This window comes from Saccopteryx bilineata, chromosome 8 (genome assembly GCF_036850765.1).
Source record: "Saccopteryx bilineata isolate mSacBil1 chromosome 8, mSacBil1_pri_phased_curated, whole genome shotgun sequence".
Taxonomy (NCBI): domain Eukaryota; kingdom Metazoa; phylum Chordata; class Mammalia; order Chiroptera; family Emballonuridae; genus Saccopteryx; species Saccopteryx bilineata.
In genome coordinates, this window is record NC_089497.1 from 1,271,349 (window position 1) to 1,290,608 (window position 19,260).

General features: G+C 45.5%; 1 protein-coding gene across 2 annotated transcripts in view; it reads right to left on the reverse strand.

The window, feature by feature from the left end:
- Positions 1–707: 707 nt before the first annotated feature.
- ATR (ATR serine/threonine kinase) overlaps positions 708–19,260 on the reverse strand; it is a 122,398-nt gene continuing 103,845 nt past the window's right edge. For both annotated transcript variants that reach the window (XM_066241020.1, XM_066241018.1), the window contains exons 41-47: positions 17,793–17,936; positions 15,147–15,297; positions 11,033–11,189; positions 10,782–10,935; positions 9,118–9,269; positions 2,787–2,892; positions 708–1,823 (exon numbers count right to left, since the gene is read on the reverse strand). In XM_066241020.1, the coding sequence (XP_066097117.1) occupies positions 1,650–1,823; positions 2,787–2,892; positions 9,118–9,269; positions 10,782–10,935; positions 11,033–11,189; positions 15,147–15,297; positions 17,793–17,936 (1,038 nt within the window). In that variant the 3' untranslated portion in view covers positions 708–1,649. The remainder of the gene's footprint in view (positions 1,824–2,786; positions 2,893–9,117; positions 9,270–10,781; positions 10,936–11,032; positions 11,190–15,146; positions 15,298–17,792; positions 17,937–19,260) is intronic.

Here is a 19,260-nt window from a genome sequence, read left to right on the forward strand (position 1 = left end):
GGTCCGGGGGTCACCCGCTAGGGCTTGCGGATTGCCCGCTAGGGTCCGGGGGTCGCCCGCTAGGGTCCGGGGGTTGCCCAGGAGGGCCCGGGGATCGCCCGCTAGGGTCCAGGGGTCGCCCGGGAGGGCCGGGGGATCGCCCATTAGGGTCCGCGGGTCACCCGCTAGGGCCCGGTGATCACTTTGCCAGGGCTCGGGGTCGCCCGTTGGAGCCCGGGGGTCGCCTGTGGGTCGTGCGCTAGGGCTGGGGGTCATCTGTAGTTGTGCGCTAGGGTCCGGTGATCACTCGCTGGGGTTCGGGCGTTGTGCGCTAGGACCCGGTGATCGCCCGCTGGGGCCCGGGCAGGGCTTAGACTAGAAGCAACTAGCAGTACACGTAGACAAGTTGATGGCTCCCTCTCTCCATTTCTCTCTCAAAATAATAAAAACGCTCTTTAACAAGTTATTTGCTGGAAAAAAAATTCCTGCCTCCCTCCATTGCCTGCCACCAGCTTCCTCCTTAAGTCTCAGTATTAGGCCTTCAGATGGAAATGTTTGGATTTCACGTTCATACCTCTGGCCCTCGTTCCCCATCACACTTGCAGCGGTACACAGAAGTGGAAGTCTTGGAAGGAAACTTAAGTGAAATCTTCTGTTACAAAAAGTCTTCCATTTATTGAGTGTAATAACCTCATTGCTTTGTAATTACTTTTTAAGTCCTCTGCAAAAGACACGAAAAAATTTAACCACATTAAACATTTTTTTTAGACTTTGAAGTATGAAATTTCAAGTATTGCTGTCTTCCAGGCCATGGGATTCTGCACGAATATGGCAGCATCTTTATTATTTTTTCTCAAATAGTTTTTTTTTGGGGGGGAGGATGGATTTTGAGGAAGATAAACATGGGGCAGAGGTATGGAAAAGTAAATAAAAGTGTAAGCTGTTTTGCTAATTGTTTTCTCACCACAACCAAAGAGCACAGAGAATGAATGCCCGCACAAAACAGCAGTGTTCATAGGCTTCCTCTGCTCAGAGATTCCCCACTGGTCTTTCTTTCCCTTTTTAATTTATTGGGATGACATGATTCACCAAACGAGCCATGGCAGCATCTAAACAATCACAAAATATTCATAGTTTTCACATTCATGCTTTTTGTCTTATTTTTTTCCCTATCACACTTTCAACCATCCAAAAAAAAAAAGTTATATTAAGTGAACGTACTGATGTGCTATTTATGTTTATATCTGTTTTATAAGACTGTCAGTTCCCGAGGGCAAGGGACATAAGCTCTGAACAAATCTAGCACAGCGCTTTATCCACAAAATTTATTCAATATAATTTTTTGTTGTCCAAATGAATCCTTAGGCTAGCAAGTACTTAAAAATAAAAGTAAAATTAAGTAAGACTGGTTTGATCCTTGCAAATACATATTTTTAGAGCATAGGAACATTTGATGTTCCCTTTCTCTAGTTATAAGACACAGTACATATTAAGAAAGTTTATTTCTTAATAACATATATTATTTTCAATATTATTAACAATCGGAAATAATACCAATTGCTATGAGAACGTAAAACATCTTGTACTCTAGAATTGAACAGATAAAAACAGATTAACACCAAATATGTTGATTTTAGATTATTTAACGTATTCTCTGAAGTCATTTCTTTTCACATGTATGGGGTCCAGCCAAGGTACATTTGGCAGAGTAAGTTTTCATCAGTAGCTTCTTGTATAAGGTAATGCACATGGCCTTCAATAGACAAAGGCAGGCCTGTCACTCTGTTTCGGGTCTTGATAACACCTTGCAGTCGTTGCTCGATGTCAAGAACATGGGTCTTGGCCTAAAAGGAAAAATTGAGTATCATAAGGTCTAAGGACCCAGTGACCTGTGCATGTTGATGATTTGGAATTACTACCCTTCTGTTATTACAAACGTTAATGTTATTTTACAGATCAGAGCCCCTTTTGTAAGAGGTGAGTACAGAAATGAAACGAGTACAACAGGGCACGATAGGATGGCTTGCAGTGTTGATCCAACACCAACCAGCCAGCCGTTCTTCTGGACTCAGATTCCAGGCACTATCAGGAGGGGGTGAATTCTTATTTGTTTTCCTTACAGTGTCGATAGAAGAAGTAACTCTCAATGCAAACTGTAAAACTTGAGATACCCAGAGCTGAGTGAATATGCTGCTGCCACTCAGTCCCGACCTGTTCGTCCCAGTCCTTTTGTTTTAACAAACGTGGTCTTTTCAACGTTGTGTCTTGTTTAACTACCAAGGACATCTGTGTGTAGACACAAACGCAACTGTTGTATTAAAACAGTTTTACATGTCAATTCACCATGTGTTAATCTTTGTACACCTTCCATTTTTAAGTATTCAAATAACTATTTTGCAATAAAAATGTAGTGATATAACTAAGCAGCTATTAAAATTTACTTCTACAGATAGAAGAGTGTAGACTAAGTTTATATATTGTTTTTATATACTTAAGATGAATATAAAATCAGAACAGTTAAAATGTTAAAGCTGAGAGCTGCTGCTCTGTAAGTTCACTCAATTTGTTCAAGGTTCTCTCCCTCACAATTGTGAGCTGTCTGTGGTTAAACAAGTGTGTCCTGAATGAGGCTTTGATTACACAAATGATAACATTAATGATAGCAGTGACAGTAAAAAAGGTTAGGGCACCAACATGCTAGAGAACCAGAGTCCCAAGGACTCTGTGGTCAGTCACTGGCAGTGTTCACAGTCAGTTTTCCTTTGGAGAGATGCATGGTATCCGCTCGCTTCACACTAGCTACTAACCTTCTCGTTGACAACTTCCCCGGTTTCATTCAGTGATGCTCTGGAATGCCCTTTCACCGGCTTGCTCCATTCCACAAGGGGGTCATGCAGAAAAGTCTTTAAGACACTAAAACGGAAAGAAAATATTGTAATAATACAGTATCCATGACCTGTGGTGGCACAGTCATCAGCCCTGGAATTTCTCACTCGGGGCACATGTGAGAAGCAACAAATACAAGTTGGTGCTTCCCACCCCCACCACCACCCTTCTTGCTCTCTCTCTAAAATCCATAAATAAAATCCTAAAAATAAAAATTGCAGTGTTATTTTTGTAAAAAAAATCTTGATGAAGTTGACAATAGGTGAAGAATAAATGACAGATGAGAAGCTGATAATGGTTAATTCACAACACATTATTACTGTTTCTGTAAAATATGTGAAATTACTGTTTGTGGAGGAGGGGCACGGGGTGGGGCGGGGCACGGGGTGGGGCGGGGCGGAGGAGACAAGGTGGAGGACAGCAAGATGTTCCCGAGCCATCTCTGAATGCACACTGTAACCTGGCCATTGAATCTCTGTGAGTGAAGTTCATCCCCTGCCACGGCTCCAGACAGCCATGAAATATGGAGAGCGACCACAGACAGACCCCCGCCCAGAGTTTTCTACTGTGCTGTCAAATCCAGTCACCTGTGGGAAACACCCACTTAGCATCTTATTTTTTAAAAGAACTTCATGACTCGGCCTGACCTGTGGTGGCGCAGTGGATAAAGCGTCAACCTGGAAATGCTGAGGTCGCCGGTTCGAAACCCTGGACTTGCCTGGTCTAGGCACATACGGGAGTTGATGCTTCCAGCTCCTCCTCACCTTCTCTTTCTCTCCCTCTCTGTCTCTCTCTCTCTCCCTTTCTCTCTCCTCTCTAAAATGAATAAATAAAATAAAAGAACTTCATGACTCTTCCCCAAACTGTTTCTCTTATATGCCTCCAATCAGTCACGAGCAACACTGTGTGCCCACTGGCCCTGAATAAATCTCTAGGAATCCTCCTTGCCGCCTCGTCCTCTGGCTCTACCTGGAAACCACCTGACACTCTACTCATCACCACCCTCACTGTCGCTGTCACTGTCTGAGTCACTGTGACAATACTCCAACCAGTTTTCCGGCCTCGAGCCCAAACAAGAATTGGAATTTTTCTACAGTGCAAATCTGATGATCTCATTTCCTCCTTTTTTTCCCCCGGTTTTGATTTTAAAACCTTTCAGTGACTTCCGGTTGTTCTCAGGGAGAAGTTTAAATGTGCAAACCAGCTTCACGAAGACCTTTTCTAGTCTAGCTCTGCTCACACCACCCGCTAGGAATAAACCGCTATGTGAGATAAACACCTGCATGTGGAATCCCATGAACAACATAAACAACGAGAACAGACCGCCCCGTGGGGGGGGGGGGGTGCTGGCAGAAGGGGCTGGGCCAAGGAAAGGAACTCAGGCAGAGGCAGCAGCGGTGCTTCCGGGTGGGCGTGGGGGAGGCAGGAGGCGGCAAAGGGGTGAATGGTGACGGAGCAGAGGACGTGGGGTGGAGAACGTGCCGTGCCGCGCAGCGTACAGACGACAGGTTAAGGAACGCTACACCTGAAACCTATGTCGTCTAATTAACTAATGTCACTCCAGTAAATTCAATTAAGAAAAAAAAAACCTCCAGTGGCTTCTGGTTGTCCTCAGGGAAACGTTTAAACGAGTAAAGCGCCCTCGGGGGGCGAGTGTTTTCAGGGTCCAGCCCCCAGCACAGCACAGGGAGGAGTGCCGCAGGGAGTCCGCCAGGGGACTCCGCGTTTCCCGGGCAGGCCGTGCCCCCCCCCCCCCCCAGCACTCGCTTCCCTTCTGCTGGGCCGCCTCTACTGATCTGCAGGGTCCCAGCTACTGACTTCCTCCGGAAGGAACTTCCTGACCTGTCCAGAGAGACAGGGTCACCAGGCGCTCCATTCCTCCCTCCAGAACTTGCTCTTGCCTACAGCCAGCCAACACACTTTACCACAACGACTGGTCTGCAGTGAAAAGGTGAATAAATGAGCTTTGTAGGTCCTTTTTAAAAACTACAGTTGAGGCCCTGGCCAGTTGGCTCAGTGGTAGAGCGTCGGCCTGGTGTGCGGGAGTCCTGGGTTCGATTCCTGGTTAGGGCACACAGGAGAGGCACCCATCTGCTTCTCCACCCCTCCCCCTCTCCTTCCTCTCTGTCTCTCTCTTCCCCTCCCACAGCCAAGGCTCCATTGGAGCAAAGTTGGCCCGGGCGCTGAGGATGGCTCTGTGGCCTCTGCCTCAGGCGCTAGAATGGCTCTGGATGCAACAGAGCCACGCCCAGATGGGCAGAACATCACCCCCTGGTGGGCATGCCCGGTGGATCCCGGTCGGGCGGATCCCGGTCGGGCGCATGCGGGAGTCTGACTGCCTCCCCGTTTCCAACTTCAGAGAAATACAAAAAAGAAGAAAAAATTAAAAAAAAAAAAAACTACAGTTGACCCATGAACAACATAATGTGGGTTTGAACTACCAAGTCCTTACTTATATGAGGATTTTTTTTTCAATAAATCTATATAGTAAATTTAGATTTAAATTTTCTCTTCCTTATGATTTTACTTTTTATTATTTTATAATTTTTATTTATCGATTTGAGTGAGAGAGGAAGGGAGAGAGAGAGAGAGAGGAAGACAGGAATATGGAGCCATTCCTGTACTTGCTCTGCCCAGGGATTGAACCAGCAACCTTTGCATTTTAGGATGATGCTCTAGCAACGGAGCTCTCTGGCCAGGGCTCCTCATGATACTTTTGGTAACATTTTCTTGAATCTGGTTTGCTTTATTGTAAGAATACAGTATATAATATACAAAATACATGTTAATTTGAGGCTTCCAGTTAACAGTAGGCTATTAGTAGTTAAGTTTTCGGGGAGTTAAAAGTTAGACACAGATTTTCCAAAGCGCAGGGGTTGATACCCTGACCCCATGCTGTCCAAGCATCAGAAGCCCTTCCCAAAGCTAACATTGTACTTAATGGTGAAAGGCGGATTTCTCCACCCCTGAGACCAAGAACAAGACCCGGAAGGAGACCACAACGACTGGCCTGCAGTGAAAAGGTGAATAAATGAGCTTGGTAGGTCCTTTTTAAAAACTACAGTTGAGGCCCTGGCCAGTTGGGCCCTCCCACGTCTCCTCAACACTGATGGAGCTGGGCAATCAGGCAAGAAAAAGAAAAGGGATGAAGGCTGGAAAGGAAGCAGTAAAACTGTACCTGCAGGTGACATGCTGTTGTAGAGAGAAAATTGTAAGATATCTAAAATAACTATTAGAAGTAATAAACAAGTTCAGCAAGGTTGCAGGGCACAAGATCACATATAAACACCAGTTATATACACTAGCAATCAACAATTCAAAATTAAATGGAATGAAGTACTTAAAGACATACATTTTTAAAATTTATTTTTCCTTTTTATCAAATTTATGGGGGTGACATTAATTAACAAAACTATGCAGGTTTCAGGTGCCCAGTTCTACATCACGTCATCTGTAGGCTGTTGTGTGTTCCCCTCCCAAGTCAAGTGCGATCCAACTTATACAGGGAATGTCCAGGAGGCAAATCCAGTCAGAAAGCAGCATCCTGGTTGGTAGGCAAGGGGGCAATGTGGGGAGGGCGGGCCCGGGCGTGGCGTGGCAATGGGAGGGCGCACGGGGAAGGGGAGGGACGGGACTGAAGAGGGGGCAGGTGGGGGAGTGGGGCCAGGGCGTGGCGTGGCGCATGGGGAAGGGAGGGATGGGACTGAAGAGGGGGCAGGTGGGGGAGTGGGGCCGGGGCGCAGCGTGGCGATGGGGGGCATGGGGACGGAGAGTGATTGCCAATTTCTCTCCGGGGTGATGGAAATGTTTTCTAACCAGACAGCAATGAGGGCTGCACTCTGTAACTATACTAAAAACCACTGTAGTGTGCACTTTAAAAGGATTTATATATAAATTTTACGGTATGTAAATTACACAAAGTTACTATTTAAAAACTAGCTGCGCCCGGCCACGCGTTGCTGTGGCTCAGTCTGGATAAATGGAAAAGAAAGAAAAGAGAAAGCGCACGTTTCTAATAGGTTTAATTACACATTGCCTGTCGGTATACAGTATTTTTTGTTGTTCCATTGTCTGTGCAGATATAGAGATTGTCTGCTTTGCCGACTCTAGAACACGCAACATATAATTGTCCATGTGAAAAGCAATCCGTGTCTAGATGTAAACCACACAATTCTAAAGATTGGCCCTGAGCTTTGTCGATGGTGATTGCAAACACCAATCGAATTGGGAACTGCAATCTCTTAAATTGAAATGGCGTATCCGTTGGAATCACAGGAATGCAAGGAATGAGGACATCTTCACCTTTGAAAGGTCCTGTCAACATTGTTACTTCTACGACGTTGCTCATTAATTTTTTTATTGCAAGCTGCGTGCCATTGCAAAACTTTGGCTGGTTGATATTTTCCAACATGATCATTGGCAAGCCAATTTTGCAACTGCAGTACGTGCGGTGGCATCCCTGGCAGATCGAGTGAATTCAAAAATTCTGTTGGATAATTAACCGCTTCATCTGCTTCCACAACAATGTCGACAGACTTGTATGTGACTGCCTCACTTTGACTGTTAGACTGATAATATTGTTAAGTTCATAGACGTCTTTGTTCTTGGCTGCAAGAATGGCTCGTTCACTCAGCCAATCATGATTCTTATAATTGGTTTGAATATTGGGAAATACTTTTTCAACCAATTCTTCTTTTGACGTCACTAAATTGCAGAAGTTATGAGGCAATGAAATTTGTCCTGAGGTCAGATCAACCGGCACCTTTCTGTTCCCAATGTCCAGCAATTGATGTGAGAATATCTCAGCTGATCGATCGTTTTGCAGCTGGACACACATATTTATAGTTAATTTTAACGTCTTTATATGTCGCCACAAAGTAGAGTATTTCAGGCAAGCATTTATTTCATCCGCTGGTGTCGATCGAGGAATTACAGGTAATGTTTGCCTGAAATCTCCTGCAAGCAATATTAATGCGTTCCCAAATGGTCTGATATTTCCACACAAATCTTGCAATGATCGATCAAGAGCCTCGAGCGATTTTTTTGTGCCCCATTGTGCATTCATCCCAAACAATAATTTTGCATTTCTGCAATACTTTTCCCATGCCAGATGCTTTGGAAATGTTGCACGGGGGAGTTTCAATGAATTGCATGTTCAAAGGCAATTTCAAAGCGGAATGAGCAGTTCTTCCACCTGGTAGCAATGTCACAGCTATTCCAGACGACGCAAGAGCTAAGGCTATGTCATTTTGGGATCGAATTGCTGCCAGAATAGATCTAATTAGGAATGTTTTACCAGTTCCTCCTGGTGCATCAAAGAAGATTTCTCCAACCCTGTTATTGACAGTTTGCATTATTTGATCATAAATGCCTTTTTGCTCAAGCGTTAGCTTAGGAAAATTTGATTGCACATACGACAAAGATCACCCGTGTTGTAATTTTGTTCACCATGCAATTCTACATCAAACGAAGCAGCAGCAGATTGATTCGGTGATGGCATTCCCAACTGATTGAGAACTTTGTTTGCAATTTCTAAGCACAAATCTTCAATCATTATCAATGCTTTGTTGTAGATTTCTGCTGTGAAATCCATGTTCATATTTGAATTTTCCTTGCGTATTCGACGGGAAATATCTTCAGCCATGTGCGATTTATATTTCTCACATAATGTTGAAATGGAATTGTAAAATATTTAGTATAGTGTGTGTTGCTTTTACATCCAACAGATGGTGCTGTTTTTTTTAAAACCTTTATTTATTTATTTAAATTGTGGTTTTGTTTTTTTCTTATTTATTCATTTTAGAGAGGAGAGGAGAGACAGAAGGGGGGTAGGAGCTGGAAGCATCAACTCCCATATGTGCCTTGACCAGGCAAGCCCAGGGTTTCGAACAGGCGACCTTAGCATTTCCAGTTCGACGCTTTATCCACTGCGCCACCACAGGTCAGGCAAGGTGCTGTTTTTTTTAAAGCATGTTTTTACCTGTCACAGGTGTGACATCTATATAATAGTAGGTAGATAAAAACATAAAAACATGCGTGTATTTGAATGCAACGTGTCAAAATTTCAAAACAATTGGTAAAGAACTTTCAGAGATTTAAGATTTTGAATAAACGAACATTTACATTTTTATTTATACAGATGTCTACTTCAACAGAATCAAAGTGGCTTCTACTAAAGGAAACACATGAGGAGCCCAGCCCCACCCCTACCCCGGCTCAGAGTCACCGCAGGCTGAGGACACAGACTCTCACCTCATTAAAGGCTCCCTCTGATCTCGCATCAGCCTCATCGTCACTTCGCAAGCTCTTCTGAAAAGGCCTTCCGTGCCCATGGGACCCATTCCGTTAACCATGTTGTGAGTCAGGCGAAATGGAACAATTTCTGGAACTTCAAAGGTCTCTCCCTTCAAACAGGGTGTTTTATTAAAAAGTAATACTGTTAGAATGTTAAAATCTTTATGCAAAAGATTTAGAATTTCATGCCTATATTGATTTAGTAAATAGGGAGCATACCATCAAAATATCTGTATTTGTAACCATGTTAGAGGCTGATATCCTAAAGGCTTGAGAGGACTCTGCACTGGCTTCCGGGGAACTTAAAGGCAGCCTCTCAGAGAACAGCTGGAGATGATGGACTCAGTTTTCACTGAATGACCACAGTGAGCATCATCACAGAGAAACTTGTATGTAGCCAACCGTCTTATATTAACTCCCTTACTGTCCTTCTTGAATAATATAAGGCACATATAAGTGCTGACATTTTTCTTTTCTTTAAAATTTTTTTTTTATTCAGTGAGGATGGGGAGGCACAGACAGACTCCTGCATGTGCCCTGACCAGGATCCACCTGGTAAGCCCCCTAGGGAGTGATGCTCTGCCTGTCTGGGGCTGTGGCTCTGTTGCTCAACAACTGAGCTCTTCCTAGTGCCTGAGGTAAGGCCATGAAGCCATCCTCAGCACCCCTGGCCAACTTGCTCCAACTGAGCCATGGCTACAGGAGGAAAAGAGAGAGAGAGAGAGAGAGAGAGAGAGAAGGAAGAGGGAAAAGGGTGGAGAAGCAGGTGGTCGCTTCTCCTATGTGCCCTGACTGGGAATTGAACCCGAAACTTCCACACACCGGGCCAATGCTCTACTGCTGAGCCAACCAGCCAGGGCCTCTTAATTTCTTTAAGACTCTCACTTTAAAACAGGAAGGAAAAGATACAGCCACATGGTAGATGCTCACAGCCCTCAGGAAAGGCAGCATGGGATACAATGACATTCAGTTCATTTAGTTTTTTTTGCCACTGCCTACCTAACCTTTCTGTCGTGGGACTTTCTCACCCCCACCAGTTTCCCTGAACTCCTCTCCTGTATGCTTAACCTACACGTGTGGTTTATCCCGGATTTGTTCTCCATTTGCTCTGTGACAGCAGAAGGCCACCCAGAGAGAATGAGGATGAAGAGGCTCCTGGGTCCACCTGCCACCTGCTCTCTGAGGTCCAACCCCAGGGGAGGCGGTGCGGGAGGGTCCCGACCACGTGGCCTGATGTGTTCCCAGGCCCCACTCTGGACCTACAGAACCGGAATCCCTGGGACGATTCCCGACGTCTGCACTACAGAACAAACTCTCGGGTGGTTCTGAAGCTGACAGTCGGAAACCGTCCGGTCGAATGACCGTTTCTCTAACAGTGAGTCTCCGTCAAGGCCACTGCTCTGTCTGTCTTCATGTGGCTAAGAACTGGCTGAATTAGCACCCGAACCTCTGTTTCTGGGCTTAGGCTCAGCGCTCTCTGAGCTCTCGCAGTTCTGAGCTGCTCTGCGGAGGGCTGCGAGAACCTGGGCCCCCGTGCCCGTCACTGCTGCCACTGGGTCCGTCCGGGAAGAGAGTGCGTCAGGAGGAAACACACCGTGAACGCGCGGGAGCCAACCACCTACCTTATTGAAGAGACAGTTGAAATCCACGTGGACGCACTCTCCAGTGAAGGAGTCGAAGAGGATGTTCTCGCCGTGGCGGTCCCCGAGGCCCAGGATGTAGCCCACCATGGACATGACCGCGGTGGAGCGGCAGTAGGCAGACCTGCTGCTGTACCTGAGAAGCACAGGGCCCTCAGCACACGGGGAACAGGCACTGAGAACACCTCTGAGAGCTCCGGCCCTGACAGCGTACTGTAACCACGGAAACGTACCATGAGGTCGGGTCAGGGAACGTCCTCAGGAACCACTCGTGGAACACGGGCGGGTGCCTGGGCAGGAGGAACTCCTGGAACACCTTGAGCTTCTCGGACAAGGCGGCCGACTTGGGCAGCATGCACTGGCGAAGCTCCTTGCCCGTCATGTAGACGCCTGCAAGGACAGCGGGCACCTGTCACTCAGGCCGGGGAGGAGCGGGCGCTCGCTGCTGTTATTGTTAGTACAGGACAGACACATCTACTCTTATCCAAATTGTTATTCAGAAGCAAGAGTGGATAATTCTCTGCACAGAGGAAAGTTTATTTTGTTGATTATAATTGACGTCAACTAAAACCAATGTTGTGGAATCAGATAACACCAGAAGACAGCACTCAGAATAAACCCAATGCGAACAGTGCCTCTTGCAAAAATCGTCAAGTTGCCACAGCCCTCGTTAAAATTACAGCGATCTCTCTGTCAGTCAGTACGTGGTACAGGGCCACCCTAACCACTGCTACGGAACGCACTGTGCTGCTCTGCCAGTCTGCCCTGGGCGAAGGCCAGCTGAGCCTACCAGGGCCACAGTGCAGCTGCTTCTCAACCTCACCCCGCACAAGGCAAATGGCCCGGGAGGCGGCCCTTCCTTCTGCTGCATAAAAGATACAAAGAATCCTGTATGTACTCATCATCCAGATTTTCTCATTGTTCATCTTTTCTATGACAATCATCTAAACCAGAAACTCAATATTGCTGTGACATTATTGCTGAGCCACAGCAGAGGACTGGTGTGACTCCAGCTAATCACACCCCATTCAGATCCACCTGGTTTAATGCTTTTATACCGAAGGCACAGCTAAAAGCTTCATGGACAAATTTGTGATTTGAGGTTCTTAGAGTCAAATGTTACATAGTTTAATTGTGTGTTCATGGTAAAGTGGAAAATATATACATTTTTAAATCCAACAGCGCTAACTAAAACTTACACAATACTTCATCCTTCTGAATAAAATAGTCAACAGCAAGTTCTTTGAAACCAGATGCAAATATGCTTGAACTGCACCTCTTCAACCAGCACCCTCGCTGTGTGATCGTGGATAAATGACTTAACCTCTGGTGCTCTTTATGAAGAAGGAATAATGAATAAAATAATGTACATTGGTGTTTTTCAACCGCCATTCCACAGACTGGTCCACCAGAAATTTCCTGCTAGGCTGCAGAAGAGTTCATCACCCTGATGTTGTAAAAGGGTTACAGACACAGTGATCTTACTCGAATTCACTTATGCTCAAGGCAATTTCTGCCTTAGCAGTCCCCAAAATAATTCTCCTATTTTCATGGGTCCCCAAGTATAAAGAGGTTGAAAACCACTGATGTAAATAACATGCTCAGCACAAAACCCATAATATAGTCAATTATCAATACTGCTTAATGCTGTGAGTTGAAATGTATTACGCAGAAAAATATGCTCAAATCCTAACCCCTGGTTCCTGTGAACGATCAACGTGACCTTATTTGGAAATAGGGTCTAAAAATAGAGTCTCTGTCCATGGGATCAGGTTAAGATGAAGTCACCAGGGTGGGCCCCAAATACACTGTGACCAGTGTCCCTCCAGGAAGAGACAGCAGACAGGGGCTCAGGGAGACAGCGGCAGGGGCTGTCCGGGGGTGCAGACAGGGGCTCAGGGAGACAAAGGCAGGGGGCTGTCCGGGGTGCAGACAGGGGCTCAGGGAGACAGCGGCAGGGGCTGTCCGGGGGTGCAGACAGGGGCTCAGGGAGACAGAGGCAGGGGCTGTCCGGGGGTGCAGACAGGGGCTCAGGGAGACAGAGGCAGGGGGCTGTCCGGGGGTGCAGACAGGGGCTCAGGGAGACAGAGGCAGGGGGCTGTCCGGGGGTGCAGACAGGGGCTCAGGGAGACAGCGGCAGGGGCTGTCCGGGGGTGCAGACAGGGGCTCAGGGAGACAGAGGCAGGGGGCTGTCTGGGGGCGCAGACAGGGGCTCAGGGAGACAGCGGCAGGGGGCTGTCCAGGGGTCAGCGCTGCAGCCGTCAGCGGGAACCTGCCGTGGAGACCAGCAGGCGGGGTTTGGAAGACGCCGGCCCTCAGAGGGCTCTGGCCCTGTGGGCACCGTGATTCTGGACGTGATTCTGGATGCCAGCCTCCAGAACTGTGACAGGACACTGTAGCCAGGCTGCAGCACTGTGCTACAAAGGCCCTGGAAAACTGATAGACTTATTTTCTACTTCACTCAAACAATATGTTTACTTTTAATGTGTGTATCGCATGCATTTTAAAAACAGTTTACAAATAATTTCAGACTTACAAGAAACTGCATAAAAGATACAAAGAATCCTGTATATATTCATCATCCAGATTTTCTCATTGTTCATCTTTTCTATAAGTCATCTAAACCAGAAACTCAATATTGCTGTGACATTATTTTAAAATTTATTTTAACAGAGACAGAGAAAGAGTCAGAGAGGGATAGACAAGGACAGACAGACAGGAATGGAGAGATGAGAAGCATCAATCATTAGTTTTTCGTTGCGCATTGTGACACCTAGTTGCTCATTGATTGCTTTCTCATATGTGCTTTGACCGCGGGGCCACAGCAGAGTGAGTGACCCCTTGCTCAAGCCAGTGACCTTGGGTCCAAGCTGGTGAGCTTTTGCTCAAACCAGATGAGCCTGCGCTCAAGCTGGCGACCTCGGAGTCTCGAACCTGGGTCCTGTGCATCCCAGTCCGACACTATCCACTGCGCCACCGCCCGGTCAGGCTGCTGTGACATTATTAACGAACCTTCAGACCTTATCCAGATCCCACCACCTGCCCTACAACAGCCTTTTCTGGATCGGGGCCCAATCCAGGGTCCTATTTTGCGTTCGGTTGTTACATCTCCTCCCTGTGCTCAAATCTGGGAGATTTCTGTCTTTGTCTTTCTTCACATTATAATTTTTAAAGGATTCTGAGCAGTTATATTTTTGTTTTCTCACTGTGAAGTTACTATTCTTTCCTGTTGTAATTAATAAACTGTCTTAGGGGATAAACTCTTGAGATTCTGTAAATAATCTGTTTCTGTCACACTTTAATTTCAGGATCCACCAAGATTCACTGTCTGCAACAAATATCACTATGGTGTTTGCGAATTGATGACTTCCTCTTTCCATCATTTCGTTTACATTGAGTCACCTCAGTTCTACTGTAAGGAAGAACTGGTCATAATTCCCGGTTTCTTGTTATTCAAATATGTGTTTACACTAGTGTGAGTCTGTTTATTTTACCCGGGTTATAACCCAACCCTACCATTACCTAGTTTGGTGCTCATACTGTCCCAAGGTCGACCAGCGGGAGGCCCTCTTCTGATCTACCCTTCCCTTTCTTCTTCTTTCTCAGGACAGAAAAACTAGCTTCCATACAGTTAACTATATGCTGAGTCCAGTGTCCACGTAAAGCAGTTTCAGAATTGCTTACCAATAACTCTGTGAAAAACACATATTCATATACATTTTTGCCAGCTACCTCAACCCTTTTGGAATGAAGATAAAATAAATTAAAATATAAGGAAGGAAGGAAAGAAAACACTTAGAAGTTCTGTCTACAGAATCTGATTTGAACAGAAATTTCATCATGGCTTACATCAAAAAAATACTCAAAGCCCTGGCTGGTTGGCTCAGTGGTAGAGCGTCGGCCTGGCGTGCAGGAGTCCCGAGTTCGATTCCCGGCCAGGGCACACAGGAGAAGCATCCATCTGCTTCTCCACCCCTCCCCCTCTCCTTCCTCTCTGTCTCTCTCTTCCTCTCCCTCAGCTAAGGTTCCACTGGAGCAAAGTTGGCCTAGGCGCTGAGGATGGCTCCATGGCCTCTGCCTCAGGTGCTAGAATGGCTCTGGTCGCAACAGAGCGATGCCCTAGATGTGCAGAGCATCGCCCCCTGGTGGGCATGCCGGGTGGATCCTGGTCGGGCATATGCAGGAGTCTGTTTGACTGCCTCCCTGTTTCCAACTTCAGAAAAATACAAAAAAAAAAAAAAATACTCAATGACATATGTTAATAACAATCATACCCACAGAATACGTTAGCAGTCATTATATGTATATTCTATAAATATATTCATATTGCAGAAATGAATTTGGCACCTTTTTCCTTATATAGTTTGGTGAGAATAGGTCTCAAGCCAGCCGTGTTGTTGACCCATTCGATGATGCCACACTCATCGTTCAACGGGATCACCGCGTATGTTCGGATATGAAGTTCTCGTCGACGAGATTCAGCATCTTTTCTTAAGCACTATTAAAAAAACACAGATGAACTTAAAAAGTTAAAAATTTCTAAACATCATATCAAATATAGCTCAAGAGTGCCCACGTCATAGCAAGAGAAGGTTAATAAAAGTTTACCATGTGGTGTACATGAATATTTCTTCAGAATGACAGGCCAGGAAACTACCTGGACAGTATCCTTAATCTCTTTCCAAATCATTAAAAATGATTTGGGTAAGTCTTTCTTTTTAATTATATACCAAATGTGACAACAACATATCATACATACAAAAAATATCATAGTTGCATATTGTACTTAACAGTGACAAAATACTTTTGCTTTTATTGCTTCCAAAATGTTATTGAAATATTAAAGGCACAGAGAAGGCTGTTTAATTTTAATTATCTCACAAATGCACAAACAAAAGAATGTGAGTTTTCTGATATCCTCCAGATTTATTTCTTATTCTTGCAGTTTAATATTATACCTTCATTTGAAAAATCCTCTCATAAAAAAGCTTTCCACATCTCATCTGATTAATCCTGAAATAGATTAGGTTAAGGATGAAACACATTTTGCTTAATTCTGGAACTGTATGAAATAAACTAAGAATGCATACCTATAATGATAACCTGTCCAATTCAAAGGTACTATCACTGACCAAAAACACTGTCAGCTCTAGGAACAAGCAGATACATAAATGTCAGTATGTAGCAAAGCCGTAAGGCATTAGAATCACCAGTAAAGACCAGTGTGTGGCCTCCTAGACCAACATGGAGAACCTCCCACTTTGCTCACTCAGGCTACGTTATTTGACCATGGGCAAGTGGAGCAATAGTGATGAAAGAAGGTAACCACTAACAAGGCTGATTAAGATAAATATATATCCAGAGCCAGGCCACTTGATAGTCAGAAAGCTGTGGGACAAACATACGGATAGTTGAATAGTAAATTAAGTGACCAATTTACCAAACAACATTTTAAAATAAATACTATTCCTTCCCTTCATACCGCTTTTGAAATGGGTTTTTAAATACGGCATTAGTTTTTAACTTACTTTTGATTAAACTAAACACAAATCCTAACTGGCTTGTTTAAAAAGTGAACTCATCTGGTACTGTATCTTTTTCTGCTCAGAAGAGGTCCCAGTGAAGCGACAGACAGCGTGGGGAGCATGGCCAGAGCGTAGAGGAAAGAGGTGAGGTTTCATCCTTCTGCACGCATGGTTTACTTTTACCAATAGAAAAACAGATTCTGTACATTTTTTAAGACCTGGCTACAGAATAATTCAAAATACCTAAGACCAGATATTCTTAACCCTTTAATGAGATTTCTCATAAAATTTATGAGAAAGAAATTAAGTACTTCAATAAAACAAAAAAACCCACTAATGATCACCTTTAAACAGCGTGTTGTTAAAAATAAATAAATAAATAAACAGCGTGTTGTTAAAAATACAAATGGATATTTTCTCTCTAGCACGAAACATAAAACATAAAAAAATCTGATGTAAAAAAAGTATACTACAGATAATTGGAACATGAAGAGGGAAATATTTTCCCTCGTTAATACACCCTATACGTTTTCTCAAGGCTGTTCCCGAGCGCACACACACAGCTGCGCACACCGGGCTCACAGCCAAAGGGGGAGGCTCCCCAGGCGTGCGCTGAGGGGAACGGGTCACAGCATGTAGCACCCCCTACGAAAGACACTCGGACACAGACTGTAACAGGGACGGACCTTGGAGACACAACGCCCCGTGAAACAAGCCAGTGGAAAGGGAAGAGCCGGTGTGACTGCGCGACCCTGAGGCCCAGAGCAGTAAAATGCGGAGACAGAGAGTGGAGTGGTGGGTGCCGGGGCGGGGGGAGGGGCCAGGGGGTGACTGTGTAGTGGACCCAGAGTGTCCGTTTGGGAAGATGAAGGCTTCCTGGAGAGACGATGGTGGTGACGGTTGTACAATAATATGAATGTACTTATTGCCACTGAACTGAACTGGACACTTAAAAATGGTTAAGATGGTCAATTTTATGTTACCTATTATTTTATCGTAGTTTTAAAAATTAATTGAAAATGGAATGAAAGGCAGTGCATTTCATTCCCCCTTCTTTTTTTTTTGAGAGAGAGAGACAGGAAGGGGGAGAGATAAGCATCGAGCAGTAGTTGCTTTCACTGTAGTTGTGCACTGAGCTTCTCGCCATGCCTTGACCAGGGACATGCCAGCGTCCCCTGGCTCAAGCCAGCAACCCTGGGCTTTTCATGCCCATGACCTCTGGGCCCCAGCTTGCGAGCTTTGGATCCTATGAACGGTCCCCTGCTCAAGCCAGTGAGCCGCGCTCAGAGCCAGCCACCTCAGGGTTTCACACGGGGGACCTTGGCGTCCTGGGTGGACGCTCTATCTGCCGTGCCGCCATCGGTCAAGCCTTCCTTCTTTCTAAGAGGGACCTGTTGGCACTCTGAGGACCCGCACCACATCGACAGTTGTGACGGTCACTCTGAGTAAGAGCGCGCCCTCTGCCCACCTTGTTGATCAGGGAGTTGAACTCCATGAGCCGGCAGTCCTTCCGCAGGTCGTCCTTGGGCTTGCACATCATGATGTAGCCCTTCCCGTCCGAGCCCTGCAGCGAGAGCTTCTTGGGCTTCTGCAGAGAAGCCAGAATCTCCACCTGAAAGACGAGGCGGTGCATCAGGACCAGTCTGTTTCTGACTTCTGCGTGTATTATAAACATTGTGATACCGACATCATAAAAAGGAGAATCATCTACATTATGCAGAAAACCTATCCTTTCATTTCTTTTATCTTACTGATGACCCACGAAAAGGACGGGGCGCGTGGTGGGAGACAGACACTCACTCGTTAGGAATGACGGTGAAGCACAAGGGCCCTTTATCTCATCAGCAGTGTGAGGTCATGCACATCCACATTAGGCCAGCCCCTGAAGCAGTCACAATGTTTATAATATTTTTGAAATATTTTTAGGACCTTTCTTCAGAGCCTGAGACACTGTTTTTAAATGTTTTTAATGGTAAGAAATGTTTACCTATGGAAAGTCACTTGATTTTTTTTTTTTTTTTTTTTACTTTTCTGAAGCTGGAAACGGGGAGAGACAGTCCGACAGACTCCCGCATGCACCCGACCGGGATCCACCCGGCACGTCCACCAGGGGCAACGCTCTGCCCCTCCGGGGCGCCGCTCTGCCGTGACCAGAGCCACTCTAGCGCCTGGGGCAGAGGCCAAGGAGCCATCCCCAGCGCCCGGGCCATCCTTGCTCCAATGGAGCCTCGGCTGCGGGAGGGGAAGAGAGAGACAGAGAGGAAGGGGGGGTGGAGAAGCAAATGGGCACCTCTCCTATGTGCCCTGGCCGGGAATCGAACCCGGGTCCCCCGCACGCCAGGCCGATGCTCCACCGCTGAGCCAACCGGCCAGGGCCGAGTCACTTGATTTTTGAAAGAAGAAACTCCTGAAAAATCAAGTGACCCAATGAGGTGAGGAAAATTGCTTAATAACGTTAACAACAAAGTGTGACTGTAAGCAATAACGTTGCACTGTGTGGTTTAATCACGGGTTCTGACACAGTTACGCAAATGTTCTGAGTCACAGAAGTATTGGAGTAAATACAGTTTTCAAAAGTATTTACTCAGAAGTGCTGTTAGCACCATTTCTTTAAAAGTCAGTCACAATCATACTCCAATCGAAGGGTCAAGCTCTTTCTAGCTGAACTTCACTTCTTTCCAAAACACAAAAGGTGGTATTTTTTTCTTTCTGTTCTCCATATATAAGAAAAAAAAAGTATGAAAAAATCAAATTGTATAAAAGGTAAAGATTATAGTCGATCCCAACACAGGCACCAGCCTGTGAAAATCTAAAGACTCGGTTAACGTGGGATTTTTGTCACTGATTTTTGTCTCACCAGTGTAAGCATTTTTCTTTTCTGAATTACAAATCACTTTTCCTTCGCAAATAGACTTCATTTAGCCTCTGAGAAAAAT